The sequence below is a fragment of the Rosa chinensis genome, chromosome 5 (assembly GCF_002994745.2).
Source record: "Rosa chinensis cultivar Old Blush chromosome 5, RchiOBHm-V2, whole genome shotgun sequence".
In the NCBI taxonomy this organism is placed as follows: domain Eukaryota; kingdom Viridiplantae; phylum Streptophyta; class Magnoliopsida; order Rosales; family Rosaceae; genus Rosa; species Rosa chinensis.
In genome coordinates, this window is record NC_037092.1 from 74,541,540 (window position 1) to 74,559,349 (window position 17,810).

A 17,810-nucleotide genomic window follows, 5' to 3' on the forward strand; every position below is an offset into this window, starting at 1 on the left:
TTCCGTTATCTGATTTCAAACGGTGATGAATTATTACTGAAGGCATCTAAATTGAGGGAGAAGAGCATACAGAAAATGCTGTTACATTTCAAATTCCGGTACACTGAATAGTTGACTGCCCCTTTATTTTGATACCTTAAGAATGAAAAATGGGAATTCAATGAGATAATGCATCTTCAATCCTCTCGCAGACGTGAAATTCCAAGCTTTCCTGGAATATGAAATAAAGGGGCACAATCAAGATAAGCATCTTCTTCACTGTGGCTTTATTTGTGATATGTCTAAGTAATATAAACTATGATTTAACTTGAATACGCATGGGATCTTCAGAGATTTACTATATTTGAATTTGGAGTCATATGACTAATGATTTTGCCACGAAGGCTTGGACTTTGCAACCATATTAGAATACGAGCAAAACCAAAATGAGGAAAAACAAGAAAAATAGAGAAAAATATGTAAGCATCCCATATTCCCATATGACCGTTAGTTTAATCTAAGAGCTATTTGGGAATATTCTTTGGTGAAGGTGTTCAAACAACTCTGTCAAAAAAGGAAAAAAAAAATTAAGGGCTTGTCCGGTAACGTTTTTAAAAATGATTTTTCAAAAACCAATTTTGAAAATAAAAAAGAGAAAACAAGATTGGATTTTTGAGATCCGAAAATGTGTCCGGTAGCTTATTCCGAAAACAATTTTCAAAAACGAGAGAAGATGGCGACTAGAGATGAGAGAGAGACCTGAGAAGAAGAGAACGACCAGAGAATATGGAAGAAGAGAGCACGTTCTTTTTTTTCTTTGTTTTGGAAAATATATCTCCGTGTTTTCTAAAATATGAAAATGAAAATGTGAAAATGTCTATTTGTCGTTTTCTTGTTTTAGGAGTAAAATAAAATATTATTTTCAAAAATTATTTTCTGCATTTTTGAAAACAAACCAACGAACGCATTTTCAAGTCATTTTCATTTTATAAAATGAAAAAGATGACTTAAAAACGTTACCGAATGCCACAGTGTTTTAACAAAAGGTTAATCGTTTTTATAATTAATAAATCATTCTAAACTATTTCTGTCAAATCCTGTCAAAAGGATTTTTGGCGGTTTTATAAGCAACGCTAGCTAAACCTTAAATCTATAAATATAATGTGGCTTGATTATTCCCTTCCGTTGAAACAAATAATATTCTCGCTTTGTCGGTAGTTATGCACTTAAAATCAACTTGTAAATTCCGTGTTAGCCTACTTTTAACTGTTTAGTCTGTGTCACTAAACCAACTTTCAGAAAAAATGGCCAAGTTGACTAGGAAAGACCATGAAAGTTCAAAACTTTGATCAAATGCTGACTCTGCATGCACTAATGGAAGAATCATATGCTTCAATAACCTTTTCTGGCTTGGTAATCTTTCTTTTTGTATGAGATCTTCTTATAATTAGAAAGAAGAAGATCCCTCCTAGGAGTGATGATTAGTGATTTAATTATAATAATATGTAGAATTTAGAGTAAGATATTAGATTAGATTACCCTGGTATTGTATTTTAATTTGTGGTTCATCTTTTTCTGTAAAGTTTGTTCAAGATTTCCCTCTCTCCTGGATTTGGTTTTTTGAGCACTATGGTCTTTCTGAATCTTTTTTTTTTTTTTTGGGTACAGTATGGTTTTTCTGATTCTAAGTGTACGGCACCTACCCAACTAAATAAAATGTTAGAAAGACTCATGGTGCTCTAATCAAATCTAGACCTGTGACACCAAATTTGGAGACAAATTTTGTGTAGCTTTTTCATTAACAGAAAAGACTTCTTTACCTTTGGTCTTGGTCATTACATACTATAATTTGGTATTTCACTACTACATGGAGTTTGAGATTCTCTTTGGTGGGGGAAATCTCATTGACTTATATCCTTTCCTTCCCTCTTTTATTTATTTGGAACAAGAATCTTCTTCAAAATTGAGTGCAACTTTGAAAGAGTATTTGACATCTAGTGAGTGAAGACTAACAATTATTAATACTAACCAGTAAGCTCCATACTTGTGTAGAGGTTTATGATCAAGGTTTTGTTATGTAATTAGTTGTACCACTGAGCTAATGATTTAGTTTGATGCTAAGGTAGTGTCACCTGGAAGATTGTCAATCAGTCCAAAAGACTAGGGCTTCGCTTGATGTTATCATCAAGGTGTTTTTAATTAGTAGCGGTCTTATTGGATATATATCATATATTTTCGGTTAAAATTTTCCGAATGCTTCATGTAAAAGCATCTAAAAGTGATGTCGTCATCACTGTCAATGAAGATTATAGTAAAAACTTCATCTTAATCTCTCACTACATAACCATCACAGTTTTAGATGTTATTTTTTTAGGTTTAGATTAAGTTTCCTCATTGTCTTCTTTACCTCTATCATCTCTATCATTTATCCACTCCATCTTTTCTCCTTCTTTCCCCTGAAAAAACAAAGAACAAGGTCGTTATCAAACCAATCTCACCATTTCAGGGCATACTTTGTTACTATCAAAACTGACAAACAATGATATTGCTCAATTTGTACTGTGCTATTTTCATCTACTTAGCTTTGTAGCAAATTTTCTTTTGCTTTTACCATGAAAAGCAAACCACCCCTATCATTGGGACACAATTCTGTTCAGTTCCATCCCATTATGCAAAGTATCCAGGCCAACCTGGGCAAAATTGTCATTCTAATCAGAATTTCCACAACAATTGACAAAACAAAAATGATCACCATTTTTTTCAAAAGCCTTACTGCAACTTGCACCTGAAAGCACTCTCTATAGTACTCTATAGTCTATACCACTTTATTCCCAGATTGATTAACACCTTGAAGAATAGTGGAACCACAAAGATAGTATCACAGCTTCAACTTTCGGCCGGTCTTGTTTTCTCTGTAATTTCTCTGATATGTTCTGATTCTTATCTCTCAAAATGTTACCAGCTCAATGCACTTCAATATATATAAATCTCACCAGGGAATTAAGTGTAGAAGTGGGTTTGATTCTATGTGTTGCTTCAATGGCCCACTAGGATCTGGGAATAACTCTTGTGGGGGCTTGAGTTCTGTATCAAAGAAAAGAATATGGAAAATTGGAAAGGTCGGAAAGTAGAAGATGCATCATATCTGCAGAAACATTAGTTTATGCAATCACAGAATCACAGGGTGACAGAAACAGTTAATTTAAACAGAAATAAGACAAGCGAAAACAGTATAACAGATGAGACAATATCGGTTGGGATCTGAGGCTTTAGTTGAGACTAGGGGATTACAAATCCTTTTCCCGGTTCCACTTTACTAACATGAGACAATATGACAAGTTAACTATTGTGCAGTGATGTGATCATAACATTCTCAGCAAACACATCTCACACATACACAGATGATCATGTCCAAATTGATTATCCTTATTCAATTAATACACATTAAAAATTGAGCACAGGCACCTTTGACATCAACAGAGACATTCATTCAAGAACAGCCGTTCTGCTTTAACGCCTTGAACAGATTCAAGGAACTTGGTCTAGTAAGGACTTGAGAATGGCCTCGGTCATCAATCTATCTAGTGTGTAGCATTGTCCTTATTGTATTTCAAACCGAAGCCGAAAGGAAACAAAGGGTCATATGAATTGCTTCCAACATTTAATGGCAGCTGTTTAATACTTCTAAACCATGTCACCGGTAGCTTGCCCTCGAAGTCATAATCTCCAAAGATAACATCTGCAATCCCCTCTCCTTCACTACCAGGCAACCAAGCAGCAATGAAAGCATCCATCTTTTCCAGGAGACTTGGCTCTAAAGTTAAGGGTCTTCCCGATATCAGAATCACCAATGTGGGGATTCGGTCCGCAACTGAGCTTATGATATCAGGTCCACTAAAAGGGATCACAAGCTCCGATCTGTCACCAGTGAATTCTGCATATGGATCTTCACCAACAGCTACAATTGCGAAAGAGATATCTTGACGTGCTAAGGTGTCTGTTGATGGATATGGCTCATAAATTATTTCTGTTTCTTCTCCAACTGCCTTCTGGATAGCTTCCAAGATGGTTGTGCCTATGAAAAGAGTTTTGAAATGTAAATCCAATCAGTTAAGTTTGCCTGTCCAAGCGAGCTTAAATCAAAAGCATGAAAATTCACAATCGATGAATTCTTGTCCTCAACAGAATTGCAGCACAAATTACTAGGAAAAAACTTTCTTTGTTAGACTATTTTTCACCCCAAAGAAAACTTTGGTTTAAGGTGACTACAGAGACTACAGTAATTTAAGGAGTAACACATTGCTGGATTTACGAGTTACAAGAAAAGAGAATTCTGCATCCTCTTTTATTATGATGGGCTTCAAATATTTACATAATTTTGGTTCAATTCGAAATAAAAAATTTACTGTAAAAACCTAAGGACCCAGTATCATGAAGTCTTCGACCAAAAAAACGTTAATAATGACCATGCATTCAACATATAAGTGATATAACCATATTAATTATTAAAATCAGGAAATAGAAACGTTCCATACCAATTGTTATCCTGCCACTTTTTCCATCCCAAGTAGCTGTCCATCCTCCACACTGATATCCAAGATCATCAGCATGTGTTCCAGTAACAAGAATTCTTTTAGCTTTTCTATCTAATGGAAGAAAAGGCTTTTTTGGGTCCTTTCCATTCTTCAACAGTACCAAGGACTTGCGGACAGCTTCGCGTGCTAAATCTCTATGCGGCTGCACAACATACAGTATAGTGATATTAGTAAAAACAGCATATCAGGTATTAAAATGATTTGGGTTGTTTATATAAGATGATTGGTAAAAGCATTGAATTTATCCACTAACGCCTCAAAACAGTAGTATTACTGAGTATATGCCCAACATGGAACCTTCAAATAATAATATGCAAAGCATGTGTGTCTGAATCAGGTGAACATAACATAGGCTGAGTTTGCAAAATTTACCTTGCAACCAACTATGTCAAGCAAAGATCTATCAGCAAAGGGATGCTCGAAAAGACCAGCAACAAACTTGACTCTCAGTATTCTTTCAACAGCATCATCTATTCTGGCCATCGGTATCTCCCCATGTTCCACTAGATATACTAAATCTTCCGCAAACTGTTCAAATTTGAAAGGCACCATAACCTGCATATAGAAACATGGTAAACTCAAGGAAGCAACGAATAGTTTAGGCTTTCAAACTTGGACTACAATAGGTAGTTAGGTACCATGTCAATTCCAGCATTAAGGCCAGATAAAATGCAGAAACGATTGTTTGACCCTGGAGGTTCGCAAATTTTGTCAAGTGCTGCCCAGTCAGAGATCACAAAACCCTGCAGCAGAGCATACCCTGATATTTATCTGGACATACAGAAATTTCATGGTACAGAAACTGCATTTAACTAATCACACCAAAAATATGAAAGCGGCATTTAATAGACTAATACCAAGGAATAATGTGCCACCATTTTTAAATTGAAGTTTTCTGTATCACTCTAATATTAACAAAATTGATCACTTGGAAGCATATGAGGAGCCCAGAAATCTACTAAATAATCAATCAAAATGTGCAGTACCGTATTTTGTATTGAATTTCTGATTTTGTTAGTATGCCTACTATTGCTAGGGAAACATGAAATACCAATACTATTGTACTTTGGCAGAAACTAATCAAATTCAAAGTAGAGTATCAAAAATATACTGCCTTGTACTAATAGGGTAATGACTGAGGAGGGTATGGGTAAATTCACGGGTCATATTGATCACCGATTGTTTTTTTTTTTTTTTAACATCATCTGGTTTTTTACCTTAAAACCTAGCTTATCTTTCAGAACTTCTGTCAGAAGAAAGCGATCAGCATGTAGTTTACTTCCATTCCAGCTGGAAAAGGATGCCATGACAGTGGAAACTCCTTGAGAAATACAGTCCAGATATGGTGCCATATGAATCCTCTCTAAGTCATCATAAGATGATATGGTATTCCCCTCATTTAGACCTTTATGTGTACCCCCATCTCCAACAAAATGCTTGGCACATGCAATAGTGTTGTTTCTGGAATAAAAAGAAGGTAAAATTAAGAAACAATTTCTGATACTTGAGAGAACTAGAAGGGACTGAGATTGGAATACAATATCAACTAATCAACTCATCAAGGGATGAATGTGTTGAGAGAGATGAAAAAGAGAGTACATGCAGAAGATCTATGATGACGTAATTTACATGATATTGGTACAAGTAGGAAGAAAAATCTTCAGAAACCAATCTTATTGGTGTCCAAGTGCATCAATCTCCAACAAGTATTCTTTATTTTACTTTTCTGTTTTCTAATTCGCATGGAAAAGTGTTTGAAAACATATAAAGGACAATTTGATTTCTTTGAACGAAGATTATGAAGGACCTAAATGTATTACTTGACATATTCAGACAAGATGAAATATATTTGGCAAAAAAAGTACAGATAGGGATCTTAATACTAGGAAGTCCTCTTTACCTTCCCATTACAAAAGGGTAACCCTTTTCATGTCCTTGGGGTGGCTTCCCCTGCAAGCCTGAAATAATAGATGTCATCTTTCGAACAGTTTCAGTGTCTTCACTGTAACTCTCATAGCATCTTCCCCATCTGGGATCTCTACATACCTGTCATAACCCATTTACATGAATATACTGATAAGATCAGATGCCAACTTAAGACAATAATCCACAATAGCATATTCTATAAAATCAATTAAGTCATGAAATGCCTAATTTGATCATAGACACAAACTGTCACACCAGTACCACAGCAATCTTTTCCGGATAAAGAAATATTTTACGGAATGACATAGCAATCTAATGAACTGGATACACATATCCATAATGACTTACAGCCACACAGGGAGCAAAAGTGTACGGAATGCCGCTCGCCCTGACTTCAAGAGCAGTTGCCGCACCAATCCTCTCAGCCAAATCTGCGTCTCTGTCACATAATTCAAAATTTTAGGGACAAAGGAGGGCACTAACTCTTGAAAAGGTTGGATCATAATGAAATCCGCTATTTTCTATGACCATGTTACTTGACGTGAAGGCAAAGTATCAATAGGACAAGACTGAAACACACAACACCAACAGAAAAATGAAACCTGATCATCACATACTCACACACAACACCAACACTTCAATTCTGGGATTTAAAATCCCAACTTAACTGGAGTTTCCCACATTTTCTTACTAAACCCAAGAAAGGCATCAACAACTATGTACTGCAAATTGAGTGAAGAAGAAGACAAACCTGGTAGCCCCAAGACCAACATTGTGAGGGAAAATGGTGGCACCATACACATTATTGTTCCCATGAACCGCATCAATCCCATACACCATCGGAATCTGGAGCCGGGTTTCGAGAGCGGACCTCTGAAACCCGTCCACCATATCGGCCCAGTCCGCTGACTCAGCATTCTCAAATGGCCCACTGCCTCCAGCATTCAATATACTCCCTTGGATACAAATTCAGCCCGCCATCGTCATCAATGACGTAATCAATATATAAACATATAGACAAAAAGAGAGAGACAGGAAAAGGGTACCTATGTAGAAGTCTTTAATGGCAGAAGGGGTGGCAACCCGGCGCTCTATTTGGGTCATCTGGCCCACTTTCTCTCTCAAAGTCATGCGAGAAAGGAGGTCCTTCACTCGAGCTTCAATGGGCTCATTTGGGTTTCTGTATATGCAATTCAAGTCCTCAGCTTTTTCCATATTCGAAGCTACTACTACTACTACCCAATAAGCTCTTCAGCTTCTTTAGCCTCTCAGTTCAAAAACCCAGGTAAACAATCTGAAACTTCTAGTGAAGTGGGTAGCTAGAGTTGCATTCCTTCATTATTATAGACCCATCATATTGAATTCATTAGTGGTAGGTAGAATTAGAGGCCAGCTTCCTCTTCTTCCTAATGCAACCAACCACTCTCTCTCTCTCTCTCCCCAAATGATTGGAGGTCAAAACTAACTTTCTGGTGGATTTGGGTGCTGCTTTACTATACTAGGCTTGGTTAGTTGACTGTTTGTCAGCTAAATACAGGGGTAATTTGGGCAAATTGTTCATGACTTGTCTATGACAAATCTGGTTTTTATTATATAACAGTCTGAAAATGAAAGCTTCCTTCTTTGCTTCTTATAGTATGCAAAAATGGATAAAATATGTCTTGGTACAAAGAACATATCTACAAACTAAAGAGGGAAATGAAAAATGAAGTTTAACATGTTACATATGCTTTTAAAGCTTTCCTACTCTACTCTTCTTGAAATTCGTATGAACCAGGTAAACTGTGATTGCACATCATATTACCTATCCCTTTACAGCAGTTGCATGAACGAGGAAATTACTTTTTATTGTCCACTTTGAATATGAATCAACAGCCTGTGCACAACATTGATTTTTGATTCACACTGTAGTATTGTACATCTTGGCAGGCTATTCCAAGTTGCCTCTTGCTTCAACTGGCTTTGATGAATTTGTGAAGTCCACAGGTTCGCCTTCACTTCCTCTGATAGGCTTTCTTCTTCCTGCACGTCTTCATTGTCACTCACTACTGAGATCACTAACTTCACTAATAACTTCTTCAGGGACTTCCTTGGAGAATTTTCAGGTTCCTGTTCAATTGAACAAAATTTGTATAAGTTAGTCCGAGTTATCTTTTTGCTGGTATGTTGGAAATTTTCTTTTAAATTTCTTGTCCGTTATACACAATTTAAAGTATATAGTGTGGTTGTTCAGAAAGAATAAAATGTAACTATGTAATTCAAAACACAATGAAGTTTGTGAAGTGTTGCTTGATCGTCCAAAAGAAAAAACTGTTACTGAAATGTAAAAGTTATATATCTTGTTTACCTTTCTAAGTACTGTGATACATTTTCAGCATCTTCAACAATTTGTTCGTCATGTTTTGATTTCTTCAACTGATTTTTTCAATTCCACAGGAGCCTCAACTTTATTTTGCGATACATTACCAATTTCTTCAGCTGATTTTTTCAATTCTGTAACAGCCTCGTTTGCCTTTTGTGCTAAAGTTCCAATCTCGTCAGTTGTTTTTTTCATCTCTGCAGCAACCTCTGTTGCTTTTTGTGAAACATTTCCAGTTTCCACAGTTGGGCTTTTCAACATGGTAGCAACCTCTTTTGCTTTTTCTGATACATCTTCACTTTTTTTAGCTGGATTTTTCAGTTCTGCAGCAACCTCAGATCCTTTTTGCGACACATTTGCGATTTCTTCAACAATTTTTTTAATTTCCAATGGAGCTTCTTTTTCTTTTTGTGATACACTTCCATTTACTTCAGCTGGTCTTTTCAGTTCTGCAGTTGTATCTGGTGCTTTTTGCGATGCATTTCCAATCTCTTCAGATGGTTTTTTCATTTCTGCAGTAGCCCCAGTTGCATTTTCTGATACACTTCCAGTTTCTTTAGCTGGACTTGTCAATTCTACAGCAGTCTTAGTGGCCTTTTGCATTAAGCTTCCAGTGTCTTCAGCTTGGTTTTTCACTTCTGGTGGGCCCTCTGTAGCTTGGTTCCTCACACCTGCATTAGCCTCTGTTTCCTTTTGTGTTATGCTCCCACTTTCTTTGTCTGATTTTTTTAACTCCTGAAGAACCTCTGTTTCTTTTTTTGTTACAGACTCTGCAGAAGCCTCTATTAATTTTTTGGATACACTCCCAACTTCTTCACTTGATCTTTTCAATTCTGCAGAAGCCTCTGCTGCTTTTTGTGAAACACTTGCTGTTTCTTCAACTGATTTTTTCAACTCTGCAGAAGCCTCTATTGGTTTTTCTGATCCACTCCCAACTTCTTCACTTGATCTTTTCAACAGAGCCTCTGCTGCTTTTTGTGATGCTCTTTGTATTTCTTCAGCTGGTTTTTTCAATTCTAGAGCAGTCGTTGTTGCTTTTTGTGATACACTTTCTACTTTTTCAACTTGTTTCTTCAATTCTGCAGAAGCCTCTGTTGCTTTTTGTGAACCACTTTCAATTCTTTCAGCTGGTTTTTTCACTTCTGCAGGAGCCTCAGATGCTACTTTTTCAACTTGTTTCTTCAATTCTGCAGGAGCCTCTGTTGCTTTTTGTGAATCACTTTCAATTCTTTCAGCTGGTTTTTTCACTTCTACAGGAGCCTCTGATGCTTTTTTCAACTCCTGAAGAACCTCTGTTTCTTTTTTTGTTACTGACTCTGCAGAAGCCTCTATTGATTCTTTCGATACTCTCCCAACTTCTTCACTTGATCTTTTCAATTCTGCAGAAGCCTCTGCTGCTTTTGGTGGAACACTTGCTGTTTCTTCAACTGATTTTTTCAACTCTGCAGAAGCCTCTATTGGTTTTTTCAATACACTCCCAACTTCTTCACTTGATCTTTTCAATTCTGCAGGAGCCTCTGCTGCTTTTTGTGATGCACTTTGTATTTCTTCAGCTGGTTTTTTCAATTCTGGAGCAGTTGTTGTTGCTTTTTGTGCTACACTTTCTACTTTTTCAATGTGTTCCTTCAGTTCTGCAGAAGCCTCTGCTGCTTTTTGTGAATCACTTTCAATTCTTTCAACTGGTTTCTTCACTTCTGTAGGAGCCTCTGATGCTTTTTTCAACTCCTGAAGAATCTCTGTTTCTTTTTTTGTTACAGACTCTGCAGAAGTCTCTATTAATTTTTTGGATACACTCCCAACTTCTTCACTTGATCTTTTCAATTCTGCAGAAGCCTCTGCTGCTTTTTGTGAAACACTTGCTGTTTCTTCAACTGATTTTTTCAATTCTGAAGAAGCCTCTATCGGTTTTTTCAATACACTCCCAACTTCTTCACTTGATCTTTTCAATTCTGCAGGAGCCTCTGCTGCTTTTTGTGATGCACTTTGTATTTCTTCAGCTGGTTTTTTCAATTCTGGAGCAGTTGTTGTTGCTTTTTGTGCTACACTTTCTACTTTTTCAATGTGTTCCTTCAGTTCTGCAGAAGCCTCTGTTGCTTTTTGTGAATCACTTTCAATTCTTTCAGCTGGTTTCTTCACTTCTGCAGGAGCCTCTGATGCTTTTTTCAACTCCTGAAGAATCTCTGTTTCTTTTTTTGTTACAGACTCTGCAGAAGCCTCTATTAATTTTTTGGATACACTCCCAACTTCTTCACTTGATCTTTTCAATTCTGCAGAAGCCTCTGCTGCTTTTTGTGAAACACTTGCTGTTTCTTCAACTGATTTTTTCAACTCTGCAGAAGCCTCTATTGGTTTGTTTGATACACTCCCAACGTCTTCAGTTTGTCTTTTCAATTCTGCACGAGCCTCTGCTGGTTTTTGTGATTCACTTTGTATTTCTTCAGCTAGTTTTTTCAATTCTTGAGCAGCTGTTGTTGCCTTTTGTGATACACTTTCTACTTTTTCATCTTGTCTCTTCAATTCTACAGGAACCTCTGTTGCTTTTTGTGAATCACTTTCATTTCTTTCAGCTGGTTTTTTCACTTCTGCAGGAGCTTCTGATGCTTTTTGTGATATACTCCCAATTTCTTCAGCTGCTTTTTTTGATTCTCCAGGAGCGTCTGCTTCTTTTTGCAGTACACTCCCAACTTCTTCAGCTGGTTTTTTCAATTCTGGAGCTAGCTCTGTTTCGTTTTGCTTTACATCTCGTTTGTCTGTTTTCTTCAATTCTGCATTAGCCTCTGTTGCTTTTTGGGATACAATCCCAACTTCTTCAGCTGGTTTTTTCAATTCTGCAGCAATTTCCGTTCCTTGTGGTGAGACATCTTCAGCTGTTTTTTTCAGTATAATGTTGGCTTCCTCAGTGGACTTCTCCGGAGGCTTACATTGTTCCTGTTGAATATGAAAATGCTAACATAAGTCCAACCGGTTTATATGAAATGCAATTTTTGTACTACACACTTTGAGATCTTATTAGTAGATAACGAAATAAAGAAAACATGAAATTTAATCAAACGCTTGTTCATTGATGTTTGAGATTTATAGTTGACTAAGCTGAGCTATTAGATTAGATTGTAGCAAAATATAAGAATTAAGAGAAATGAACTGATTCCTGTTCTAGACTAATAAAATATCAATTGTTTTTATGCTTGGTGTTTCTTTCTTCTTTTCTTGGTGGTTTTTATATATTTTAGTCAATATAGTTGTGTTTCTTATTGAAAGATAGATCAAGGTTCAGTAGCATCAATAAAGATTGACTTTCTATCTAATAATTTGTTTCAGTCATTCATGAGTCACAAACCTCTTGAGTCGCCAAATTTTGCTGAACAGCTGATGCAATGGGATCTTTAGAAGTCTGCCTTTCCTCAGAAATTTTATTTTGTGAAGTACGTTGGTCGTCTTTACTGTCTTGATTTGGATTAGTGTTCTTTATAGCATCAATTGGCTTTAACATGTCTTTGCTGCCCTCATTTTTAGTTACCTTTTGAGGATCTCCTGCAGTATTATTCGAATTCTTATTGTCCTTTATTGGTTGTATCACAGGATTTACAGAATCTCCCTCCTTGCTACTTGATTCTCCAACAGTCCCCTCACTTGGTTTTGACATCCCACTCTTCGCTTCACCATCTCTGTCTTTCTTCTTCTTTTCATCTTTCAAATCATTGATTGTGTTGGCAGCCACAGCATTCACCTTAGTAGTCTCATTAGGAGGATTAGATGATGATCCCTGTTTTATATGAAAAGAGATCAGAAAGAGAGTTATTAAAATAAATGATTACTGGACAGATACTTATGTATTATATAGCAAATGGATAGAAGAATAGTTATTTCTTTACTATAATACTTCGTTGCAGCTCAAAACTACTGACCTTTGGTTGAGATACTAACTTCTCTGACGACTTCAGTTTTTCGACTTGATTTACAGGTGAAGGTGCATTTGACAAACCAGAAGTGCTTGGCTTCCCAACTTCTTCCACTACTAGTCTGACATCCCTTAAACTCATTGAATGGGTTATACTGTCTGCTTTTATTCCTGTCATTGTAGATGACAATGAGTACATGTCATCTAGTTCATCTGGCTGTTGCAAATGCATGGAGGATTCAGCAACGTCCTTGGTGTTCTTACAGCTGTTTCCTGAAAATCCCATGCTTGGTAAGTCCTTCTCACTGAAGCCACGCATGTCCCTGAATTTTGATTCACTTTCTTCTGTTCTGGATGATTGAGATGATGATGCTGCCCACATATATTCTCTCTCGAAGTCCCCATCTAAGTTCAGTGATTCTCTATCAGTGGGCGAATTCGCCCCATCAACTGTTAGCGGAGGTGAACCAATGTCTGAAACCTCCACCTGCAGATCAGAAGCGATAGAGTACGTGGGAGTATGACAAGGACCCCTCTCTGCATAGAACAAACGGTCTTCCAATCTTCCCCTTTCATTTGATGGGCTAGGAATTGAACAGTTAAGAGGTTTAGGCGGAACACGTCCCACTCTTGAGGCTGCATGTTGAGAGAATCCAGATCTATTAGCAGTAAAGTGGCGTTCATCTTCTTCCGATGAGGTTGATTCATCATTGCTGTCATCAGTTACATGTGGCTCCATGTGAGCTGCACTTCTAGTAGACATTACATCCACATTTTGATCATTTTTCATCTCTCTCATTTCTTTGATATCAGTCTCTCTTTGGGTTTGTCCACTTCTTTCGTCTTTGGCTTCCCCTGAAGTTGTCACTTGATTAGGTGTTGTAGCTTCACTGTCAACAACTTCAGAAATGCTGTCAATATGGGAGATGTTTTTTGCTTCTACTTCTGCCAAAAGTGTTTCAACAAGCTCGTCATGCTCTCCTTTGTTTGACAGCATTCTTTCAATACGCCTATCATGAGGTCCCAAATCTGAAGGAAAAATTACAGTCAGGAAAATTACAAGTAACAAAGGCATTTATGGAAGAAGGAAACAGATGAAAAGTCTGCATTACCTGATTGGTTTCTGAATCTTGAGAACCCCACTCCATCTACTGCTCTGTTCCTGGGTTCTAATGGGTAAGCAGCACCGTAACAGAAGCTCTCATGCCTACAATATAGCATGTCTTTCTGGGTGACTGCTGTGAATTCTTGTTGGAAACTATCTGCCTTAAGATCCGGCTTCTCCTCCATTGCATCATATGGAAGGTCAAATGGGTTTTTCGCTGGGAACATTACCGAAGGGGCTGAACCAGGCGTTTGCATGCCGTCCATCTCAGCAATAAATGGATTGTTCTTTGCAATAAAAAGGGGAGCAATTTGACTTGGTAGTATAGTATCCAAGTCAATTAGGCCTTTCTCAATCTGCATTTTGAATAACTTTCTTGCTCTTCTTCTGGCAATCAAACTCTCCAGTCTCTTGTTTCTTTCTATCTCGGAATGTCCAAGATCCATAAGATTCCTTTGATCATCGTCCGTCCACTGCACAGCCTTAGTCCCATCCTGTTGTGCTGCTTCTTCCTTCCTACCACCACCTTCAAAATTTTCAGACTCGTCATCGGATGAGCTTGATGACAAGATATCTCGATCAGAATCTAGGATCGAATGGTCGTCATTAAGCACTTGAATGGATTCAGCGGTGGACCTTTTTGCATTGGAACTCTCTCCATGATCGAATGCTCTTTCTTTCTCGCGCATGTTCAAAGCCTTTACTTCTTTGCCAAGCAAGACAGTTTTACTAACCAAATCAATAGGAGAAGTTGCCAATGTAGACAACTCTTTTTCCTTCTTCTCGCTCTGTGCATCCCATTGCCTTTTGACATTAGTTCGTCTACTCTTCTGCTTTTGTATGCAAGAGCTCCCGTCTCGAGTAACCACAGCAGCACCTCCAGCAGATCCAGAATTTTTACACGGCATTTTATTACTTCTCGGTTTCTCATTTCGCTTGGCTTCTAGGATTATCAGTCCTCCAGAAGTCCAAAAAATTCTAACAAGAATAGCCACGCAGACGAGAAATGGAGAGAAGAAAACAAATAGATTGAAAAATGCATAAAGGAGGAACAAGAATAAAAAAGCGCCTGAAACAAAGGGGTGGTTCAGCAAACACTTGGAACTGGTTCTCATCGAAAAATGAAGGAATCTCCACGCACAAACTAGTATATCCTCTGCACCAAAACCCATATCTATAATCTACACAAGAACAGGACCAATATAAACCAAGTGAATTCTAAACACCTATGAGGTATACACACATTCAAACCTAGCACAAATTGGGCGGTAGTACTAGGAATTTAGAAATGTAAAATCAGAAGCAGACCCACATTCTTAAAAGAAACGAAACTCGGGTTTCGGCGAAGCAAAGAGATGAGTGGGGAGCAACAAGAAATCCAGAAATGGGGGATGGTGTTTTTGATAGAAAACCATAAGAGAATGTAAGAAGCACAAAAGAAGAGCTACACAAGAAAGAAGGAGCCACAAAAATGGCGAAAGTATCACAATCTTTGCTTTGTTTTCCGGTGAAGTTCTGGATTTGGGTTTTCCAATTTTAGCAATTTTAATTTTTGCTTGGCTGATGGCTCTGTTAGATCCTTTATTGTAGGACTACTTCAGCTTCTGTCTCTACTTTCTTTCTCCGCCATCATTCTAACGACACAATAAGGACAAAATAGCAAACAGGTATTTCCAAGAATTGGCGGTTGTTTTTCACTTAATATTGTAGACATTGCTTTCGGGTTTAAGGTCCAGTAGGTGGCAAATTGGAGTATGTTTGAGTTGAATTTCGGTTGTAATTGGACTGTTAGAGTAGATTTCCTTTATTTATATATTTTTTCTATCAAGGCATAGAAACCACTTAACATTGGATGAAATAAAATTTTGATTTCGCAATGTTTTATCATAATGTAATAGTGACCGTTTAGGTCTTCTACAGTTTCGCTTTTGCTAGTTTCTTGTGTGTTTGATATTTACTAAAGAGGTTTTGGCTTAGTCCCTCTCTCCTTGTATCTCTTTTAAGTTCTTTAAATAAATTTTGAGGCGTTAAGTGTTAGCTGATTAAGAAACTCTGGAAGTTTCGAGAGGCTGTTGAACACGTGTCAACAATTAAGTAGTTAATTAGTTACTAATTAGTTGATTAGGGCTAATTAGTTTTGTTACAAGTAGAGTGCTCGAAGCTTCTTATATAAATAGATGTATTCTCTTTCTTATTCGGTTACGAAAATTTTGAGAAATAGAAAGAGTAGTGTGAGTTCTTCTCTCTCAAAAGGTCTCTCTCTCTGTTTTCTTGTTCATTTCACAAACCCTAGCTCATCTCTGATGCCATGGCTATCATGGTATCAGAGCCCTCATAGATCCAGGACCTGTGATTCATGCTTCCGCATCCATTATCTTGGCTTGAGTACTTACCCTGTGTGATTTCAGATCTTGCTTCGTTATTGCTGCGATCTGAAGCTTTGCTCATCTCCGAAGCTCAAATCAAGTGGTGCGTTCCTTCTTTGCTTGATCCAAAGCTTCTCTAGTGTTTGCTGATCTTCTAAGGTGAATTGCACTTGTCTGTGTTCCTCTATACTGTGATCTATGTATTTTGAGCTGCATCTTTGAATAAATGAGCAAAACCTGAGCACTGTGTAAAACTTGAGCACTGTGTTTCATTGAGCAAGAAACTTGTGTTAATTAGCTTGAAAATTGGAGAATTAGGGCAAAATTCAAACAAATTGAGTTCTTGATAGCAAAATTGGAGCAAATTAGTTTGGTACTAAGGAAATTGAGTGCTAGATCTGAGCAAAGAAAGTGTAAATCTGTGTTCACACTACAGTAGATTGAAGATGCTACTTGTATCAAGTTGTTGATTTCTAGAACTTGTTGAACAAATTATCATATTTGGTGCTCCCTGTAAAAGTGTATTGTTGAAATTTGCAGAAAAGATATCAATGGCTCCTCGTGTTGTTGCTACTCTTGCTCTTACTCATTCTGATGTGCACTCGCTTTTGAGTGTGATCACTATTCATCTTGGAGAAAGAAACTTCATCAAATGGAGTTTTTAGTTTGAGTCCACTCTTGCTGGCAATGGTCTCTTTGGTTATTATGATGGCACTGAGGTGGCACCACCCCGTTATGCACTTACAACTGAAGGCGAGGTTACTAGTGAAGAAACTGCAGCATATAAGGCGTGGAAGCAAACTGATATGGCCTTGTTGAGTCTGCTCATGGCTACACTGAATGAAGACATTGTGGATGTGATTGTTGGCTGCAAAACCTCTAGACAAGCATGGCTTGCCCTTCAAGAACAGTTTTCTGCTGTATCTAGAGTGAGCATCATGCAACTCAAAACTGAGTTACAAACCCTTCGAAAAGGTGGTGAATCTATTGAGAAGTACTTACAACGAGTGAAGAGTGCTCGTGATCAACTTTTATCTGCAGGAGTTACTATCCCTGATGAGGATGTGATCATTGTTATCTTGAATGGACTACCTGAAGAATATTCCACAGTTAGGACTGTGATTGAAGGAAGAGAGACACCTATTACTCTTCGAGACTTGAGGTCTCAATTACTCTCTGCAGAAAGGCGTATTGAAGGAAGCTTTTCTCTTCACTCAAACATGAGTGCTATGGTTGCCAGAGGAGATGGTACAAGGAATGGAGAGAGAAATGGTGAAAATAGAGGATGGAGTCTCAAAGATGACAGTAAAGCTAAGGATGGCAAACAAAGTGGTGGGAGTGTTGAATGTCCAGTGTGCGGGAAGAGAGGCCATACTGTAGACACATGCTTTCGTGTTCACAAGTGTCAGATTTGTGGCAAACATGGACATCTCACAAGTACTTGTTATCAAAATCCTGACTATAAGGGCCAGCAAGTTCCCCAGAATAGGCCATCTAGCAATGGACTAGCACCTGAATGTCAAATCTGCTCCAAGAAAGGCCATACTGCTGCCAACTGTTTCTACAGAACAGATGTACCTGC

The 17,810-nt window shown here is 37.7% G+C and overlaps 2 protein-coding genes across 2 annotated transcripts; both read right to left on the reverse strand.

Moving 5' to 3' along the window:
• Window positions 1–3,231: 3,231 nt before the first annotated feature.
• LOC112202135 (beta-glucosidase BoGH3B) lies at window positions 3,232–7,894 on the reverse strand. Its single transcript, XM_024343054.2, has 9 exons — window positions 7,547–7,894; window positions 7,252–7,456; window positions 6,849–6,939; window positions 6,475–6,620; window positions 5,792–6,035; window positions 5,213–5,317; window positions 4,947–5,129; window positions 4,515–4,716; window positions 3,232–4,054 (listed from the first exon to the last, which is right to left on the reverse strand). Exons 1-9 carry the CDS (start codon window positions 7,713–7,715, stop codon window positions 3,561–3,563), a joined length of 1,839 nt encoding a protein of 612 aa, XP_024198822.1. The 5' UTR covers window positions 7,716–7,894; the 3' UTR covers window positions 3,232–3,560.
• Window positions 7,895–8,052: 158 nt separating this feature from the next.
• Window positions 8,053–14,936, reverse strand: LOC112164048. The gene is made up of 5 exons (XM_024300293.2): window positions 13,870–14,936; window positions 12,765–13,786; window positions 12,197–12,622; window positions 8,848–11,787; window positions 8,053–8,609 (listed from the first exon to the last, which is right to left on the reverse strand). Exons 1-4 carry the CDS (start codon window positions 14,768–14,770, stop codon window positions 8,896–8,898), a joined length of 5,241 nt encoding a protein of 1,746 aa, XP_024156061.2. The 5' UTR covers window positions 14,771–14,936; the 3' UTR covers window positions 8,053–8,609; window positions 8,848–8,895.
• Between the last annotated feature and the right edge of the window lie 2,874 nt (window positions 14,937–17,810).